General features: G+C 36.7%; 1 protein-coding gene across 1 annotated transcript; it reads left to right on the top strand.

The window, feature by feature from the left end:
* Positions 1-296: 296 nt before the first annotated feature.
* Positions 297-844, top strand: LOC122444113 (phosphatidylinositol N-acetylglucosaminyltransferase subunit P-like). The gene has a single exon (XM_043472914.1). The coding sequence runs from the start codon at positions 374-376 to the stop codon at positions 758-760; it is 387 nt and encodes a 128-aa protein (XP_043328849.1). The 5' UTR covers positions 297-373; the 3' UTR covers positions 761-844.
* Positions 845-19,753: the final 18,909 nt, after the last annotated feature.

Below are 19,753 nucleotides of genomic sequence, written 5' to 3'. Positions count from 1 at the left end.
AAGGCATTTGAATGTCTGGATTAAATTTTCCATGCAGAGAGTTCAAATTGATGAAACTCATTATAATTTTGTGGAGGTGCCCCTAAGTTAGCAAAAAGAACTCTACCAGAAACTGTGCTTATACAATAGGATTTTTTAAATTAATTTTTATTGGAGTATAGTTGATTTACAATGTGTGTTAGTTTCTGCTGTATAGCAAAGTGAATCAGTTTTATACATATAACCGCTCGTTTTTTAGATTCTTTTCCCATACGGGTCATTACAGAGTATGGCATAGAAGTCTCTGTGCTGGCCTTGGCCCTGAGGTGGCCGAACGTGCCGCGGGGGGAGTCGGCGCTTGGAGGACCCAAGAATATCTAAAGCCACGGGGAAAATGGTGGAAAATTCACTGTCTCCATTGCCAGGGAGAGCGATTTATGGCTTTGTTCTTTTCTTAAGCTCCCAATTTGGTTTCATACTGTATCTTGTGTGGGCTTTTATTCCTGAATCTTGGCTAAACTCCTTAGGCTTAACTTACTGGCCTCAAAAGGATTGGGCCGTTGCTCTGCCTGTGTATCTCCTCATTACCATAGTCATCGGTTACATCCTCTTATGTGGAATAAACATGATGAGTACCTCTCCACTCGACTCCATTCATAATATCACAGATAACTATGCCAAAAATCAACAGCGCAAGAAAGACCAAGAAGAGGCCATCTCAGCACTAAGAGATATTCCTATTAGTGAAGTAAACCAAATGTTCTTTCTTGAAGCCAAATAACTTTACACCAAAAACTTAATTGTATGTGGACTAATACCAAACATTTATTATAAATTTTTGACATAAAGGTTTCAACCATACTAATTAAAAAAAAAAAAAAAGAAGAAGTCTCTGTGCTATATAATAGGTTCTTAGCATATGTGAACCCAATCTCCCGGTTTATCCCCTCCGTCTCCCCCTTGGTAACGGTAAGTTTATTATCTGTGACTCTATTTCTGTTTTGTAATCGCTTCATTTGGGCCATGCTGTGCTAAGCTGCTTCAGCCGTGTCCAACTCTTTGTGACCCCATGGACTGTAACCCGCCAGGCTCCTCTGTCCACAGGTTCTCGAGGCAAGGATATGGAAGTGGGTTGCCATGCCCTCCCTCCAGGGGATCTCCCCAACTCCCAAGGCTAGAACTCCTGTCTCTTACCTCTCCTGCACTGGCAAGCAGGTTCTTGACCACTAGCGCCACCAGGGAGGTTTTTGAAAATTATTTTCCTCTTTAAATTCCACTGCAATGTCAGAAATACACTCTGCTATGAAAATATGTAACATTGATGTCAAGGTTAATATTTTGGCCTGACTGCGTGATTATTTTTGGAGGATATTTATTACACCTGAAGTCATCAGGGGCCAATTCTGCCTCAGGCACTGTCTGTAAAGATGCTTTGAGGATAACACCCTCAATGGAAGCAGGCATAGCCCTCTCCTGTGTGTGTTGCATCTTCACTCCACATAGGACAGACTCCTCACAGTGAAGGCAACAGAAGCTTACAAAGAAACAAAAATGACAGGATCTGTTACTAAGTTCAAGCTTGTACTGCTCAGGGCACAACAGACAGATAAACTGAGAAAAGAGTTGTTGGAGCAAAAAATAAATTTTTTATCCAGAAACCCAGCAGACTGAGAAGATGGTGAACTAAGTGTCCCAAAGAACTATCTTCTCCAAGTTAGAATTCAGGCTTATTTTATCCTAAGAGCAGAGAGGGTGAAGATCTGGTTCCAGCCAGACTCTGAGACGGGATGTGTCAATTTCTTCCTTCCTTCAGTCATTCACTTGTGGGCCTGGTCAAGCTGTTTCCTGTGAGCTAAACAATGGTTATTTTAGCTTAAGCTTATTACCTGGGAGGCAGGATTCCCAGAGATGGGCCATTCTGTCTAATTTAAATTTACAGGCAACATTCTTTTAGTGATTAACTTGTAATAGAATACAAAGGTTCTTCCCTATTACAGATCCAAGCATCCATGGATTGCAAATTTCTCATACTTAAACAGTTCTTACCTGTTTGTAAGTTCAGTCATTCAAAATGGTTTGCATTGTGGAGCCCAATTCTCTCTACTATTTCAAAGAGGAGCATGATCTGAGAGCCTTTGATGATACTTGATGTAATGAGGTCATCAAACAAGATTTGAAAGCGCCTCTCCCACAATACGGGAAATGCAATTTCAGGATGTGTTCCAAAGAAAACCACATTAAGAAGCAGAGAATGGGCAGAGGGTGGTATATTTTATATCTACTTTGTATAGATATAGAATAAAACCACATGGAAGATACTTTTTCAGGATTAGGAACATCCACTCACAGTGTTTGTTGTGAGGTCCTTCATACTCAAGATGGCACTGAGCCGATAGTCCGATCAGTCTCTGGATGTAAAAGTCACAAAAAGTAGTGTGACCCTGCATATAAAAATGATCATGGGCTGTCCCTGAAAGGCATGTATTCCCGATTCTGAAGAAATCTAGTTGGGAGTCTTAAATAATCATTTTGTATCTTGTGAGTGTTCAATGTTAAATTCAGAAATACATATGAAAAAGATTCAAGAAACATTAATCAAAACTATTGTTTCACATAATAATGATCAACAAGGTGCACATTTCTAAATCTAAGTTAAGATGCTTTCTTAAATGAGTAAAAAAAGAACTGCTTTACAAACTTGCATCAAATTAGGAGGTATTTGTACTCTGAAGGAAAATATTTACAGTGTCATTGGGTATAATGGGTAAATTTTTGTTTTCACGATATATCTATCTGAAATGAGAGTGACTCCAGAGCCCTTTCTTTACCCTCATTCCTTGTTGGATCATGAGCAGCCCAGACAGGTCTGACAAAGTCATAAAATCAGGCAGTAAGAATGGAATGCATCGTAGGTTCTTCTTTATTTGTCATAGAGTCAGGCCCTTAATAAAAGTTCATTTATTTCCTTCACCTCTTCACCTCTTCCCACCCTCCTTCACTCAGTCTGTCTATATGTACGTACGTCTTTCTTGTTAGTCACCATCTTGTCTCTGCGTTGCTATATTGTTGGAGGCAGTCTAATCACTTCATGATAAGGTGAACATGATGATCAGCCTCATTTGTGGAATTTGGGATACCCAGTGCAGTATCCATCTGTGCTCTACTTTTTCTAGTTGCATAATGGAGAGCTCACTGACCCACAGTTTTGCAAAGGGAAGTTGCAAGAACCAATAACAAATTCGTTAAGGTTTTGTGACCTTTACATAGTCTATGTATGCTTCTCCAGAACCCACAATAATGCCTGTGAAGCTATATAGTACAGTTCAAGGATGACTTCACATCTTATAACACCTGATACATATATAATTTGGGAAGATACTAATATATGCAAGAAAAAATTGCCAATGCTATCTTAGGTCCTCAAAATGAATCTTTCCATAGGATAAGAGTGAAATTATGACAAATTACAAAGACTGAATGCCACTAAGTACCACAAACATCACAAAACTCAGAAAAATTACATAATGGTTCTATTCACTAACTGTCTGATATCTCTAAGATACTACTTTTGGGCTGCATACTTCTTTTTTTCATTGAAGAGCAAGAAAGTTCTTTCTTTCATATAGTATGATTATCAGATATTGTTTTTTATTAGTAGCAGTTTAGGAAAGCTTCAGTTCATTTTGCTCTGTCAATGGCAGTTTTGATATGTTTCATCTTCTGGGGTCACTAGACTCCATCATGTCAAAAATGAGCTAAAACAAAATCCTATATGTTAGGATGTAAAAACAGGTGAGACCATATGGTCATACTCATTGCTCAGAGTCCTATTACTGATTTGTGTCTAAAAACATAAGAATTCTTAAATGCTATTTTGCATGAAAGTAAAAGTTTTAGTCGCTCAGTTATGTCTGACTCTTTATGACCCCATGGACTAGAGACCACCAAGCTTCTCTGTCCATGAAATTCTCCAGGCAAGAATACTGAAGTGGGTTTCCATTCCCTTCTCCAGAAGATATTCCCGACCCAGGGATTGAACCTAGGTCTCCTGCACTGCAGGCAGATTCTTTACCATCTGAGTCACCAGGGAAGACCATGATTTTGCATGATTCACATCAAAAAGAAAAATGAATGTGCCTTATTTTGTAATTGCAGAAGCTGCTTCATCAAGTAGTATATTTCATTTTGACTAGATTTCAATGAGAACTGAACTCTCCACTTGTGATTTTACATATCTAGTGATTGGAAGGCTATCCCACAAACTAGTTTTGGCTGTTTACATTCAAGGTTTTCCTCTTTTTCTTCCATGACCTACATCCTCTGGTGTGTGTGTGTGAGTGCTTAGTCGCTCGGTCATGTCCGACTCTTTGTGACCCCAGGGACTGTAGCCTGCCAGGCTCCTTGGTCCATGGGATTTTCCAGGCAAGAATACTGGAGCAGGTTACCATTTCCCATTCCAGCAGATCTTCCCAACCTGGGGATCAAACCCACATCTCTTATTTCTCCTGCATTGGCTGGCAGGTTCTTTACCACTAGCGCCCACCTGGGAAGTCCTGGTATCATTAGACAAGTTAATATTACAATTTGACCTCTGACTTTATACCTTGGTCAAGATCCCAGGTGAACTGGTGGAGTGGACAGTAAGAGAACTCAGGGTAGCAATTCCTACTCTGAAAGGGTGAGAAAAACCCTAACTACACATAAAAGCAACTGTGAAACACATAAATAACCCCCTAAACCTAAACCAATTATATAGTCAACTGAACTCTCTCTTTAGCCAGATCCTCCAAAATGTTGATCCAAAACTACCTCACATGAAGGAGGGCGTGACTGAGGGGAAGTCAGAATGCAAACATAGCAGTCATAGCTGATTATGGTGAAAATCGCTTAATTTGGCAAACTTTCCAAAAGCACATGACTATGGGAACATATTCCTCAAGCATATCCCATGGAAGAGATACTTATGCATGTGGGACCCAAAACAGTAAAACTTCATGGTAATCTGCCTCTACTACAGATGTGAGGTCAAACACACTAAGGTCAATTCTTTCCTGGTTTTATGACATTCACTAAGCCAATCCAAACTTTAGCCTCTTCTTCTGGAAAATGAATATGATAAAATGTGCATTATATGCTAGTTCTGACATCTAAATGAAAATTTATATATGTAAACTTCGTATTCTAAGCACTCAGTAATTGGCATCTGTGTTTACTGGTAGATTACATGCTCAGAACTTGTCACCCCTTGTAAGATAACAAAACGTGCTACACCATTACCCAAAATAAAGTTTTGGTTTCCAACCCTCCCACATCTGTTCATTTACTTCATTCTCCTTTCCCAGGACACACTTACCCTTCTCTCAGTTTCTGATTCAAAACCTATGTGTGCATCCTTACAGACCTAGCAGAGATTTCACCTGTTCTTTCTGGTTTTTCAGATTTTTTAAGCACTTGCTGCTGCTGCTGAGTCCATTCTTTGAAGTTTACAGCAGTGCTCTCCAGTGGAAACATGAGGTGGATCACATCTATAATCTTAATTTTATATAGTCAGTTTAAAAAAAGAAATTAATTTTAATAATATTTTATCTAATCCAATATATCTAAAATATTGTTTGAACATGTAATCAATATTTTTAAAATTATCCACAAGATATCTACATTCCCTTTATCATACTATGTCTTCTAAATTCAGTGTATATTTTATAATTAAAGCACTTTCAATTCACAACAACCATATTTTTTTTAATTTATTTATTATTGAGGTAACAGGTTTATAATATTATATAAATTTCATGTGTACATTATATTTCTACTTCTTTATACACTACAGCATGTTTATCACCAAAAATTCAGCTTCTATTCATTACTGTACAGATGATCTCCTTTACCCATTTCACCCTCCTCACCCTCCCACTCCTTTCTATCTGGTAACCACTACCCTGTTCTCTTTATCTAGGTGTTTGCTTTTGTTTGACCTGGTTTGTTTATTTATTTTGATTTTTGTTTGATTTTTTGCTTGCTTGTTTTTTATATTCTACATGTAAGTGAAACCATATGATATATGTCTTTCTCCTCCTGACTTGTTTCACTTAGCATAATACCCTCAAGTTTCATTCACATCGTCACAAATGGTAAGAGTTCATTATTTTTTATGGCTGAGTAATGCTTCTATATATGTGTATGTATATATCACATCTACTTTATCCATTCATCCTTCGATGGGTACTTAGGTTGTTTCTATAGCTTAGCTAACAATAACCTCATTTCAAATGCTCAATAGCTATATGTATCTAGTGGTTGCATATTGCATAGTGCATGTCTACACCGGGGGCTTCCCCTGGTAGCTCAGCTGGTAAAGAATCCACCTGCAATGCAGGAGACACCGATTCGATTCCCCAGTTGGGAAGATCCCCTGGAGAAGGCATAGGCTACCCATTCTAGTATTCTTGGGCTTCCCTGATGACTCAGCTGATAAAGAATCCGCCTGTAATGCGGGAGACCTGGGTTTGATCCCTGTGTTGGGAAGATTCCCTGGAGAAGGGATAGGCTACCCACTCCAGTATTCTGGCCTGGAGAATTCCATGGATTATATAGTCCATGGGGTGGCAAAGAGTCGGACACAACTGAGAGACTTTCACTCTCTCTTCACTTTCATGTCTACACCATGAATAGTTTACACTATGCTATTTAGTATGTGCTTATAGGGTACTATTATGTTTGCTGGTGTTTCCCACGTGTTTCCCTTTTCCAGCTAGTCTCTGCATTCTTTCAAGAAGAACTCCTCTCAGAGTTCTGTATCTTGGGATGCAGTGCCCAAACACAGTGGTCATTCAGTAAGTTTTGCTGATCAATAATTTGAATGCACTTAAAATGCCAGAAGGAAAAAATACAACAGACAATGTGATTTTTTCCACTTGTGCTACATTTATTGCTCCATAAGTGTTGTTTATTCCAGGATGTAAATTCTCAGAGTATGAGGAATAAAGCCATTTGCAGGCTGGTATTAATAAATCTGCTTTGGTGTTAGTGTGAATAATGCAAGATGCAAAAACAAGAGGGAATAATGTACACGGTAATGCTTTGCTTATGGAGTAAATGATCAAATTAAGGTGCTTCTAGGTACGAATGGAAAGCATTATAATCTCACCAACACACCTAAGAGTTGGCCTCCAGTTTTTCAAATGTTTATTTACCACAAAATATAATAGTTCACTTCTCATTTGCAATTTTGCTGTGGAAGGAGAGGTAGCTTTCAAGACACAACAAGGAAAGTCATACCCAATGGTGTACCACATCTAATGTGCTACACAATCCTAAAGTCTTTCCAAAATCCTTTGCAATTATAACATGGTAGAGACTGTGTCTCATCTCCAGACAACTTTTTAAAAAAAAATTTGGATAAGAAGTTATTCAGAGCAAATATAAGAGAATTTCAGATCATATAAACCCATGTTACAATAATAGTATAGATTCACATGGAACCTAGATTTACAAACATAGTCTTTGTCTCTTATGGGCATGTAAGAAAACACAGTCTATAATATGGAAAACTTCCAAATTATGATAAAACGAGCAGAGACTTTTCAAAAGGTATGACTCATTCAGTGAATCACTAAATATCCTGGAAAAGGATATTTGTCATTTTATAGTTATATTGGCTTTAAAAAAACACCTTGAAAATACATCCTGATTATCAGATTGACAACAGTCAATTCTTTCCATATTATATTACAGTATTTGACTGAAAATGTGTTTTCTCTTATTTCTTTTTTCTGTATATAATCAATGTAAGGGTTTCTTTGGTGGCTCAGTGGTAAAGAAGCCACCTGTCAATGCAGGAGACAAGGATTTGATCCCTGGGTCAGGAAGATCCCCTGGAGAAGGAAATGGCAACCCACTTGAGTATTCTTGCCTGGGAAATCCCATGGACACAGGAGCCTGGTGGGCTACAGTCCATGGGGTCACAAGAGTCAGACACAACTTAGCAACTGAACAACAATAAAGGTAAAGCAAAGTAGAATATTCCAAAAAATGTCTGCTTTCATGTTGAAAAGCTGCCTCCCTAACTTAGCCTACAAAATACATTCACAGACATAACAACTAAAGGCAACCTTAATTACTTCTCAATGTTGGAGCATTTCATTTTATTTTTTTGAAAGGCTGACACAGAGTTTATTGAATTTCATTTTTCTATTTTCAACTGAGATCACTTCTACAATGCTATTTTGTTAATCTACATGGGTACTTTATTTCTAACAAGTGTAGCCTTACTATAAATGGGCTCAATCATACAAACACACACACGCAGGCACATGCTCACTGTTTTAAAACAGTAGAGCATACATTATACTCCTCCTATAAAGCCAGCTTTAATTAAAACCCACTAGTGTCAAAGATCGGTCTGATTTTGAAGATGAGCCAAGATACTGACTGTATGATTTCAAAATCTATTCTAGCCATTTCCTGTGATAGCTTTCCTATCATAAGCTTGAGCAAACTCCACATTCCCCATCAGGCCTTTCTGAATAGAGACTCTTCTCCATTCTTTGAATTCCCTTAGAAACTCCCAGGTGCACACAATCTTGAAGTGTATTGTAATCTTCTACTCACTGTGGTTCTTTTTCCACATACCTACATCTGAGCTCTACAATACAATCATCAACTTCTTAAAGTCATAGGTCATGGCTTATTCATGTCCTGTAGCTTTCAGTAGAGCCTTGGATAGAGTAAATATTCAATAAATGTGTTAGAAAGCATGATGATTTTGATCATAATTTACAGGAATATCATTCAGCAAACCAGTGATATGTTAAAGCAAAGTCAGTCATTATAAACATATATTAAGAATTTTCTATTTCTATCTATTCCAATTCCATCCCTTGACTAACTTTTTACATAAAAGTACTCAGTGTTTCATCAGCATTTTCAACTCCAAGACTCAAGTTGAATTTATTTTAAAAATTAAAATCCAATGGGTCTAATTATATTCTAGCATCAAACTAAGCTTTTTCTCCCTTACAGTTACATTTTAAATGTTTTTTAGTATCTAACCATGCTAAGATTCCAGTGTACAAATACATATCTACTGTGGGTTTTTTCCAAATTTAATAATATCCTGAAACCTAATTTTGTGTATTGGATTCATTTAAAATGTGGTTGCTACTCAACAATTTTAGAGGAAACTATATTACATCAGACGTAACATTTAAACCAAACCCAGAAGTTAAGACTCTATAAATAAGAAAAACAGAAAGACTCCAAATAAGAAGCATGAAAGCCAAAGGAAGTTAACATGCAGCACAAAGTCGTTTGGCCTTGTAAATACTCCGCCCAATGGATTCAGCTGGAAGAAAATGAAGCGTGTGAAATGCACAGGCGAAATGCAAGTGTGTGGCCTTACTGATGCCAGGCTACAGAAGTGACTCAAGAGTAAGAGGCCATTGATGAGAAGAAGATTTGGATTAACCATGGCCTTGAAGTTACCCCTGGAAAGTGAGGAGTACTCAGTTGCGGGAGGTGCATTAACCTCTTCAGACCACTAGGGTTCAAAGTGTTCTATAAGGGGTAATTTATTAAATGGGTCCTAATTGCTTGGTAATGTACCTTCCAAAAGTCGCTTCTCTATGCTATGATTAGGCCTGGGATTTGCCAAGTGCTGTCATTCTGTTTGTAACTCCATAATGGAACTCTAAGAAGTGGGACGCTGATCCATTGGACAGCTACATATCTAATCGGGGTCCAGAGTCTGACCAACAAAGCCAGGCAACCTTTCATTTAACCCCCCAGAGTGAAAACAGAGATTCAAAACTGATACACCTTGTAGTAAAATGCCTTTTACTAAATATACATACATTTTAATAGAACATGGATAACTGATTTTATTGTTTTGAAAAGAAAGGCAGATTTTTAAGATTTGTGAATTTGTCCGTTCCTAAATTATTTCTTTAAAATATATAAATAATCATACTTTTTGTTTTCACCATCTACAAATAAATTTTCTTTGCCTTATTGCCAATGAAAGCCAATCAACGTTTCTTTCTTACTGGGTTCCAACACAAAATCGGATGTTTTCACCAGTCATCTGCTTGGTATCACTGATACACACCAGGACCACTTGGCCACTGGCTTTGCTAATTAGCAAGGCCAGCAGAGGGAGTGCAAGAGCATTGTTACAAAAACAAAAATCAAAAGTATTTTAAGTGGTAACAACAGTTAGAAATAGAAAATCAAACTACAGAGAATAAGACAGCAGAATTTAAATATGGAAGCAGCCTTGGTAATATCACAGAGACAATAAGCTAGAACCAAAGAGACAGGGCTTAGACATATGTTTATGGTATTTGTGAACTCATCGAATATAGCTGTGCCTCATTTTCTCCATCTTGAAAATGGCTATCACAGTAGCTTCCATTAAGAAAGGCTTTTGTCCTTAAGAAAGGGTGATTACTTAAAGATTGAGAATTATTGTCACAAGAAAGAAGCTGATGCCATTAATTTTGACTAAGATGAAAAACATCTGGGAAGAATCCCGTAATGCCTTAAGAACAGAGATTTGATATTAGATCATGGAGTTGGACACACATCTTTCCAAGATGAATAAATAAAATGGTTAGGCTTCAAAGTATTATGGGGATGCCTTTTCTTGAGAGAGAAATTATATATTCTAATCCCATACAATGTTTTACAACCTATTTCCAGACCATTTAAAGAAGTTACATATTTTCCAAACATGTTTTCAAGCTATTTGTTACAAAGGAATTCTGTTTCAATCTGCCACTTAATGGCTTATGGTTATTTAGAACTTCAGTTTTACCCTTAAGGTAATGTGCTAGAATTGTGTTTTCCAGACTCCTCCAATCACATTGCTGATGAGATTATTTTGTGTGACCCTCATAACCACTTTTTTTCCTAAAGGGCATCTTTGAAAAAATGATACGCAGAACAACCCAGACTTTACACTGTATTGAACTAAATAAAATCTTTCTTTGCTTTCAAAGTGTTGGATAATCTTGAGGACAGTGCAGTTTGTCTGGAAGTTTGGAAGGGAAGTAGTTTGGAAAGTAAATATTCAGTTCTGCTTTCTCCAGTAGATGTCACTTTCTGTACATAGGATATCAAGATATATAAGATGCACAGTATTCCTTACAATGATGGCAAAAAATAACTTTGAGTTCCGGTCATATATAACAATGTTTAAGCTTTCATTGGTATTTTCTATTGTTAGGAAGCTTAAAGAATAGTGAAAGCAAAATGAATGCTATTATTTAACCATCTTACATATTTCTGGGTAGACTTAGCAATGGCTATTAAACATAACATATGATATAATATTGCTAGTGCCTTTTAAACAGTTACAGAAAGCTAAGTATTATTCCACATCACAGCATAAAATTAATTTGCCAAAAACAAACATGATTCCTGAGTAAATAAGCAATCATTAATAATACACTGCATACTTACCAAAAACCTAATTAAATATGAGTTCACCTAACCTGCTATGATTTCAAATGGTATTCTTCCTGGTTCTTCTATATCATTTTGATATTCACATCAGCTTCATATGTCTAAGAAAAAAATTATTCTTCAAAGTGTTGCAGTATATAGCAAGAAATATCAGCATAAGAATGAGAGAAAAAGAAAGATAAACCTTAAATAGCATTTTTGTGGCATCCGCATGCACAAGAATGAAAATCAAAATTTTGAAAGAATATTAATAGTTAACATTAGATTAATTCTTCCTAAAATACTTCCCAAAATGCTCTTTGCATTTCTAAACATAAGCCTCATTATTCTGTTCTATTTGTATTCCAACGCAGTCAAATTTTATATTTGAGTCACTTTAATAGATGACTTTGAAATGACAGAGGAGAGTACATTTTGTTTCTTATTGACCCCATCAAGGTTTTGTTTGTAGCCACAATAACTTGAAATAACAGAAAAAGGCTACAAAGGATTTTAAAAATGTTAATGTCTGGGTCACATCTGATTCAGTCATTGTATTGACAAACCTGATTTGATAATTGCTAAATTAAGCTCAAGAGAAAATTAAACAACTGCTTTTATTTTTAGATGCTTCAAACAAAAGATATGAAGTTTGATAGCAAATAATGATAGGGAGTTAGAAACAGAAATTTCCTAAGAAGGCAAAATGGGCATGTGGCTTTTACAAAACAAAAGAATGTATCTGGTCATCAAAATAAACAACTCCCCACCACCCCCAAAGGGCCTCTTTAGGTTTTAAATATTTTGTGCAGAGAGTCAACCAAAGTGCTGGATTCTTATCTGAGGTAGAGATTTCTTGACTTGTTAACTGGGAAGTTCTGCTACCTTTCTTGTGTATACTTGGTTAAAACAAAAAGATTATAGGGTTTGGGGTAATAAAAGGATTTAGCGGCTTTCACCTTCAGGCTACTGATTCAGCTCCAGTTTAGGTTAAAGAGACCAAAAGTCATGAATGTTCCCAGGGCATAGAGTTTACTTTCAATTCTGCCTAAATGAAGATCCCACTTCATAATAAAGCCTAGGGCATTTTTCAACTATTCAGAGCAAATACTGTTTGAACAGGAAGAATAGAAACAAACACAGATTAATGACTGAGGTGGATTCCTCAGGAAACAGACCACTGATAACTCAGTTGAGCATTTTCAAGAATGATGGCAGCACTCCATTTTCAGTCTTATACTAGTATTGATAAACCCATAAATACTAATCTAAAATTTTGAAAGGAAATAATGCCACAGTGATTATCTTGAAAATGAAGATAACTGATTGATATCATGTGGCTGAATTCTTATACTTTGATTTGAACTCGAGGAAGGGCCATGCAAAACACATATCCGACAGCCAGTTGTGGGTAGTCTATTGCTATGTTTTGTACAGGCTGTTCACACCACCAGTCCTATTCAAGCAATTCTCTGGGAGGGTAGAAATTCCTTTGCACCATACCTCTGTCTTTTTCTGTTTTTATAGTTTCCTTTTCCCCATAGTACTTAATACATAGTACATAGATCTAATGCCTGATGATCTGAGGTGGAGTTGATATAATAATAACAGAAATAAAGTAGACTATAAATGTAATGCACTTGAATCATCCCCAAATGATCTCCCCTCCCTGCCCCAGACAGTGGAAAAACTTGTCTTCCACAAAACTGGTCCCAGGTGCCAAAAAGATTGGGGACCATTGCTATTTATTTAATAGATTGGAACAGAAAATTCAGAACACTGAGGAACAGTCAGTTGCTTAATTCCACAACCCTCATAGTTGAAAATTATGTATCATCATTATTATTTGTACCATGTTTTATTGTTCTCTCCTGTAAGTAATTATCAAAGATCAAATGAATTAAACATAAGATTTATAGCATACGTGTAAGACACATAAGTATGTAAATAAATAGACATGTATATTCTTCTTCTCACTCTCCTCCATAGATAACATTAGCCTGAATTTTATGTTAACCAGCCCCTTGCTTTTCTCTCTTTTTTGGAATAGTATAAATGCTTCATAAGGATTTTGAATATTGCCTATTTGTTTAGAAAAATACAATAAAATATTTGAGACAATTGAAACTCAGAAGCAATTTTGATCAGTTAATGTTTATTCAATCAAGTATGTGTGTGCTAAGTTGTTTCAGTCGTGTCTGACTCTTTGTGACCCTATGAACTGTAGCCCACCAGGATCCTCTGTCCATGGGATTCTCTGGGCAAGAATACTGGAATGGGTTGCCATGCCCTCCTCCAGGGCATCTTCCAGACCCAGGGCTCAAACCGCATCTCTTAAGTATCCTGCATTGGCAGACAGTTTCTTGACCAGTAGTGTCTTACCAAAAAGATCAGAATTTTGTGGAGTGTAAGAATGCTTCTATCTGCATATATCACTAAAAGCTATCCAGTGCTCTGCACTTCTAATAAATGATGCTTTCAGAAGTGAAGTCGCTCAGTCGTGTCCAACTCTTAGCAACCCCACTGACTGTATTACAAGATCCCTCATTCAAAAACAAGATCAGAGACAACAAGATCTCAGGGTCTAGATGACTGACGGTTACAGTTCTGAGTAAATTATTAAGGAAAAGATTCCTCAAATTACCTAGCCATCCCACAGCCTTTGCTCAAGAAGAGAAGACGAGCAGGTCCTGAAGCGGTGTGGAGGGTAGGTCCTGGGTCCTCTGTGATGAGGGGCTGGAGAACAACAGCATGAGACCAAAGGATCCCAGAGGCATCTGCCCTTTCACTTTCCACCTCCTTTCCTCCTGCATTCCTAAGTGGACTCCATCCCAGGCCACCACCAGTCCATAGCAGACTCCAATCTTGTCATTACCCAGCAGCATGGTGTAACTTCGAGTATGTCCCTGTTTCTTCTTTCTTTTCCAGAACATCTCCCCTGGGCTCATGGGCACATTCCCATCTTTGGATCTTGTGTCAATACCACCTATCTTGGAGGTACCTTCTTACAATTTATGATGGGACATTCATTTTGCATTGAAGAGATTTTGTCAAAATTTACTAATAAGAATAGTTTATTTTTATTTTAAACAAAATATTAGATGATAGCTTGGTTTTGTACTAAAATTAGAGCATTCAAAATTCACATATGTTATCAGCATGGGGGTTTTTGAATTTTATTTAAAGTTATAAGAAGTATTCCAAGTCTGAACCCTAAAATAGGCAAATGAGACATTTAAGGCATCAGTTGTTAAAATTGTGAATAAGACCCTTGATAGATTGATTACCTAATGGCAAGTATGACAAGTGTGACAACAGATTTAGGAATAACATTACCACCTCAGTAAAAAATAAACATGAATATTGCTAATTATTAATTTTGCTAATATTTTAAATAATTTGGAAGGCATCAAAAGTGTTGAATTTAATATTAGTGAATTGAAGTCCTGGCTAATAATCTTTGTCACATATCTTCTATTCAATACATTTCAGAAGTATTTTGAACTTGTTATCCTTTAGTTTATCTTACTGTCAACTTTATTTGCTACTTTCTTTTCCTGCTACCATCTTACAAACTAAATCCTCCAGTTCTCTTTTGCTTGGACTATTCTCTGCATCTTCAAAGTTTACTCTTCAAATCATTTTATATGGTAATACCAGACAAAACTTTGTAAACTAGGATTCTGCTTCTCTGTTGGTGAGTTCTAATTTTCATGGAAATAATTCAAACTCCTTAGTATGGCATATAAGTAAGTTTTCTACCTCATTTTCCAGACTTCTCCCCAACTACTGCAAAATCTATACACTTTCTGTATCTAATGTAATCTTCTTCACGTACCAGGAAATCCTTTTCACCTACAATTTTCTGTGGGCTTCCCAGATGGCTCAGTAGTAAAGAATCCACCTGCCAATGCAGGAAACGCAGGAGATAGAGGTTCAATCCCTGGGCTGGGAAGGTCCCCTGGAGAAGTAAATGCAACCTACTCCAGTATTTTTTCCTGAAAAATTCCATGGACAGAGGAGTCTGGCAGGCTACAGTCCAAGGGATCGCAGAGAGTCGGACACATATGCACACATATGATTTTCTATATTGCCCTCATCTCATTCTGGGTTTTTGCCTGTAACCCTATTGCTCTTCCAAATCAAAGTACAGATTCTGTGTGCAACCCTTCCATTAATCCCCAGTCCTTAGAGTTTCCAAAGACCTTTGGACATGCTCATAATATAGCATTAATCATGTACTGTCTCACACTTTAATTATGAAGGGTGTAGGTCTTATTAACTCCTCTGATCCCTAGATGAGGTTCATGCATGACACCCCTTTAAATGTAGAATACCACACAATCAGCACAGTATTTGTTGCATTGACTTGAATGGTTGAATATAGATGTCTAAAAGAGGACTACTATCATTTTTTTATGAAGATCTTGAAAGATAATTACTTCAGTGTAATTACATAGATAATTTGTTGTAAATTTACTACTCATCACTCTTCTGAAGAATATTCATTCTCAGTATTTCAAATCCCAGAACTAGTTCTGGACTGAGAATCCAACACAGTTAATATCCAGTACCTGCGTTCTGAAAACTCAAGATGAGCCAACTTTCCTGTCAGTCCATTGGTTAGAACTCTGTGCTTCCAATGCGGGGCTGGCGGGGCGGGGATGGGTTCACTCTCCGATGGGAGAACTAAATCCTACAGTCAGCAAGATACAGAATGCTCAAGACCTGACAAGGAAGCCAGCCACCCGAGTACAATTAACTATAACACGGTACTGTAAGTATCCCAGAAATATTGGAAACAAAATTCCCTAAAAGTACAGAGCAATTAATTCTTGAAGAAAGGAGATGGTAACAGAGTGTGGACCACCTAAGGATCTCTGAAGTAGACCTTAAAAAGAGAAACAGCTATTAGACAGAAATGATGCAGAGTCCACGCCTGGGAGAGACATGTAGGTGGTACATTGCTCAACCTCAAGGGCATCATTCAGTTAAGCAACAATGTATAGAAATTCAGTTAAAATTTCACTAAGATTTCACCTTCCATTTTGTCTTTTCTAGGTCTCCCTTCTTTAAAGTTTTAGTTTTTTTTTTTTTTTAATATAACTGTATTTAAAAGAAGTCACGAACATGACAATTCTTGCCACCTCAATATCCACTGGACTAGTTCTGGAACAAATTGGTGGCAAGTCAAAATTAACAAACCATAAGAAATCTTAGCAATCATAACTTTTTAAATTAAGTGTTTTCAGACTTTTTAAGTCATTTTCCTTTTCTCAAATTAAATTTTGCTAAGGTCTATATATAGAAATGAAGAAGAAAATACTGGTCTTTGTCCTGAGTTCCACCAGCTCTTCTTCCCTCCTGCATTAAGACTTGCTGATTTTTCACAGCCCTAGGGATTCAGAGGCATGGTTTGAAAACTGCTGCTCCTAGACTCACCTCTTCCTTTATAACTGAGGAAACAGAGATCCAAAGAATTTGAAGTACCCTATACGAGTTCGCAGCAGCAGTACTTAGTGGCAGCATAGGAAATAGAAGTGGCTTAACTGCCACTCCTCTGCTCTTTCAAGATAAAATTAATTCTATTTACATAGCAAAATGAGCATGAGGTCCAAGAGTTTCCCAAAGTGACATTTAGGATAGAGAGAGACTGTTTCTTTTCCATGATAAGACACGACTTCATTGGAATTCAGTAATACAGCGTTAAGTAATTCAGAATCAATGCTAAGTCTTTTATTTTATTCTATCTTTCCTCCATTTTGATATTGAATTACCAGAAATGACAGCTCCCAGGCCCTCTAACTTCTTGATCCTAGACAAGGGAGATGGTTAAAGAAATTCAACTCAGTGATGGCACTGGCTAGTCAGGCACTTTCCTGCTGTTGAAATCAAAAAGTTTGATATATTATCTCCCCTAGTTTAAAAAGGCAAGAAAATAAAAAATCCAAATGACTTTCTTTTCATCCCATAGATTGTGAAGAAGGAGAACAAAAAGTCTAGATTCCTTTGCTAGTCCAGCGTGTTATGTATTTTTTATGTTGTATATTTAAATATACACATCAAAATAATCAAATATATGTGCTGTAAATTGTCCTCCTTGTCAAGAAAGTTTAGTAACTTAACCTAATGGAACTAAAATAATGTTGGAATTATATTGAGGAAGTAAATATATGGAACTAGAATAGAAGAATAATAAATTTTTCTATATAGACCCCTGCTACTAGAAATCATTGAATATTGTACCTAAACTATTTAAAAGAAATGTAAATGATTTAAATAGCCTCATAATAAAACATAACAAACGTTTGCTGAAAGGAGTAATAGAGATACTTGTTTGTTAAGTTCAAATGAGCTAATAACTTTTGAGAGAAACTTTTAACTATAGAACCAAAATAATGAAGTATTGTTTGCAAATATAATGCTAAGCTTGAGCTGAATCAAAACTGACAAATGATGATTTGCAGACTTCATGTAAAGACCTTAAAAATTCTCAAGGCCATTGCTTTTGGAAGCTATGGATACTCTTGATTATTAATAGCATGGAAGTAGTCTTACCTTCTTTCCTAATAGAGCAGGGAATTGGACACAATGCAAAATTCTCTCTTTCTAATTATTCCACATCTGGATTTTACCTCTACAGTCTAGATGTCTGCCTGAAAGCATGGCCCAGCAAGAAGATATAGATTGATTTTCTAAACAGACCACAATCCCCCAGCCTCTTCCAAAATTAGTGCTATTGTGTGCCATGATTTTCACATGATGTCACCAACTTCATCAATCATCCTAGAAAGCAGACAGGACACAATAAAGAGGCTGGCAGAAGAGAGCATCCTGGAGAAATACTTCATAACTTACAGCTAGTAACCCCAATAGAAACTTCAGAGAAAAATGAATCGGAAACATTTGTACTTTAAGGCAGGCCCTAAACAATTCTTTCATTTGTAAGTACTACCATTCTATTTCTTCTCATAGCATGCACTTATATACATACACACACATACACACACACATCCCAAAAAGAACTAATAACAAATTAATAACTAGTTAATTGCTGAACAAAATAAAAACATATTCATTTAAAACAAGGTTGCCTATATTTTACATCGCAAATTATTTCAAAATAGTCTTCCAAATTGTTCCCATCTTCATGCTTGTGTGCAAGCTACATCTTGTCATTTGTGCCTGACTCTTTGTGACCCTATAGACTGTAGCCCACCGGGCTCGTCTGTCCATGGGATTCTCCAGGCAAGAATATTGGAGTGGGTTGCCATGCCCTTCTCCAGATGATCTTCCCGACACAGGAATCAAGCCCACATCTCATTATATCGCCTGCATTAGCAGGCGGATTCTTTACCACCAGTGTCACGTGGGAAACCCTTGAATTCATCTCTTACATCAAAATAGAGAAAATATTTGTTAAAACTATATGGTCTCCAATGGAAAGGATTTTGTCACGAAGGTTTAAGTTGAGCCATTCTCTAGTCATGTATGCTAGATGACAACCTCTATTTTAGAAACCAACTCTGTAGGAATTGTTATAAATGTAATTCTGTTTAGCAGAACAAGTGCACTTCAGGCATAGTCTGAAACTGATTCTGAAAAGGAAGCTATGTCTTGGAGAGGTGGGGGTGGGGATGAAGATGTCCAACCACTTTCTACCTGGCTGGTCGCCAAGTACCTGATGAATTGGAAAAATATAACATACAAAAGGAATATTTATGTATCTTCTTTCTTCATCAGATACACAGTATTTTTTCTCCCATGTCACAAAAATTGTAACTGCAATTTACAAGTATATGCACAATCAAATTGCTATTGATTTAGCTATGCATTTCTTTGATGTCCCTTGCCTTAACCTCATTTATAAAGCTGTTTTGCATTATTTCAAACTGTCAATGATTTGTGACTCATGAATATTCAAATCTAATTTGCACTTACCTTTTTGGTATGCATGCTTACTTGCAATATGTCTCTACATTTGCCCTTTTGTTTTGTATTTATTTGTGGATTGTTTTATTAAAATAATACTCCTTTAAAAGTATAGTAAGTCTATTTAAAAATAATCGGAGTGGTTGATGATTGACTCTTCTTGATCTCAGTACACTATCTCTATATTTTGCTACTTAGCAAGTTGAGTCATTCTGTGAATGTGTCGCTAGCATTAAAATAGCCATACTTTTGCTGGTGGATGTCAATTTCAGTGAATTGGGCTTAGTTTTGCTGAGCTGTGTGTCTCTAGGAAAGAGTCAACAATTTTCAGATGAACTTGAGCCTTACAAAGAAAGAAAGAAAGGATTATTTCTGGTAGAAAAACAAAAAGTTCATGCAG

The sequence above is a fragment of the Cervus canadensis genome, chromosome 6, assembly GCF_019320065.1.
Source record: "Cervus canadensis isolate Bull #8, Minnesota chromosome 6, ASM1932006v1, whole genome shotgun sequence".
Classification (NCBI taxonomy): domain Eukaryota; kingdom Metazoa; phylum Chordata; class Mammalia; order Artiodactyla; family Cervidae; genus Cervus; species Cervus canadensis.
Note: the sequence above shows the minus strand (reverse complement) of the source record. Positions and strands in the feature narration are given on the sequence as shown.

Excerpts from the sequence above, each read along its gene's own strand:
- LOC122444113 (XM_043472914.1), top strand. The coding sequence starts at position 374 with ATGGTGGAAAATTCACTGTCTCCATTGCCAGGGAGAGCGATTTATGGC.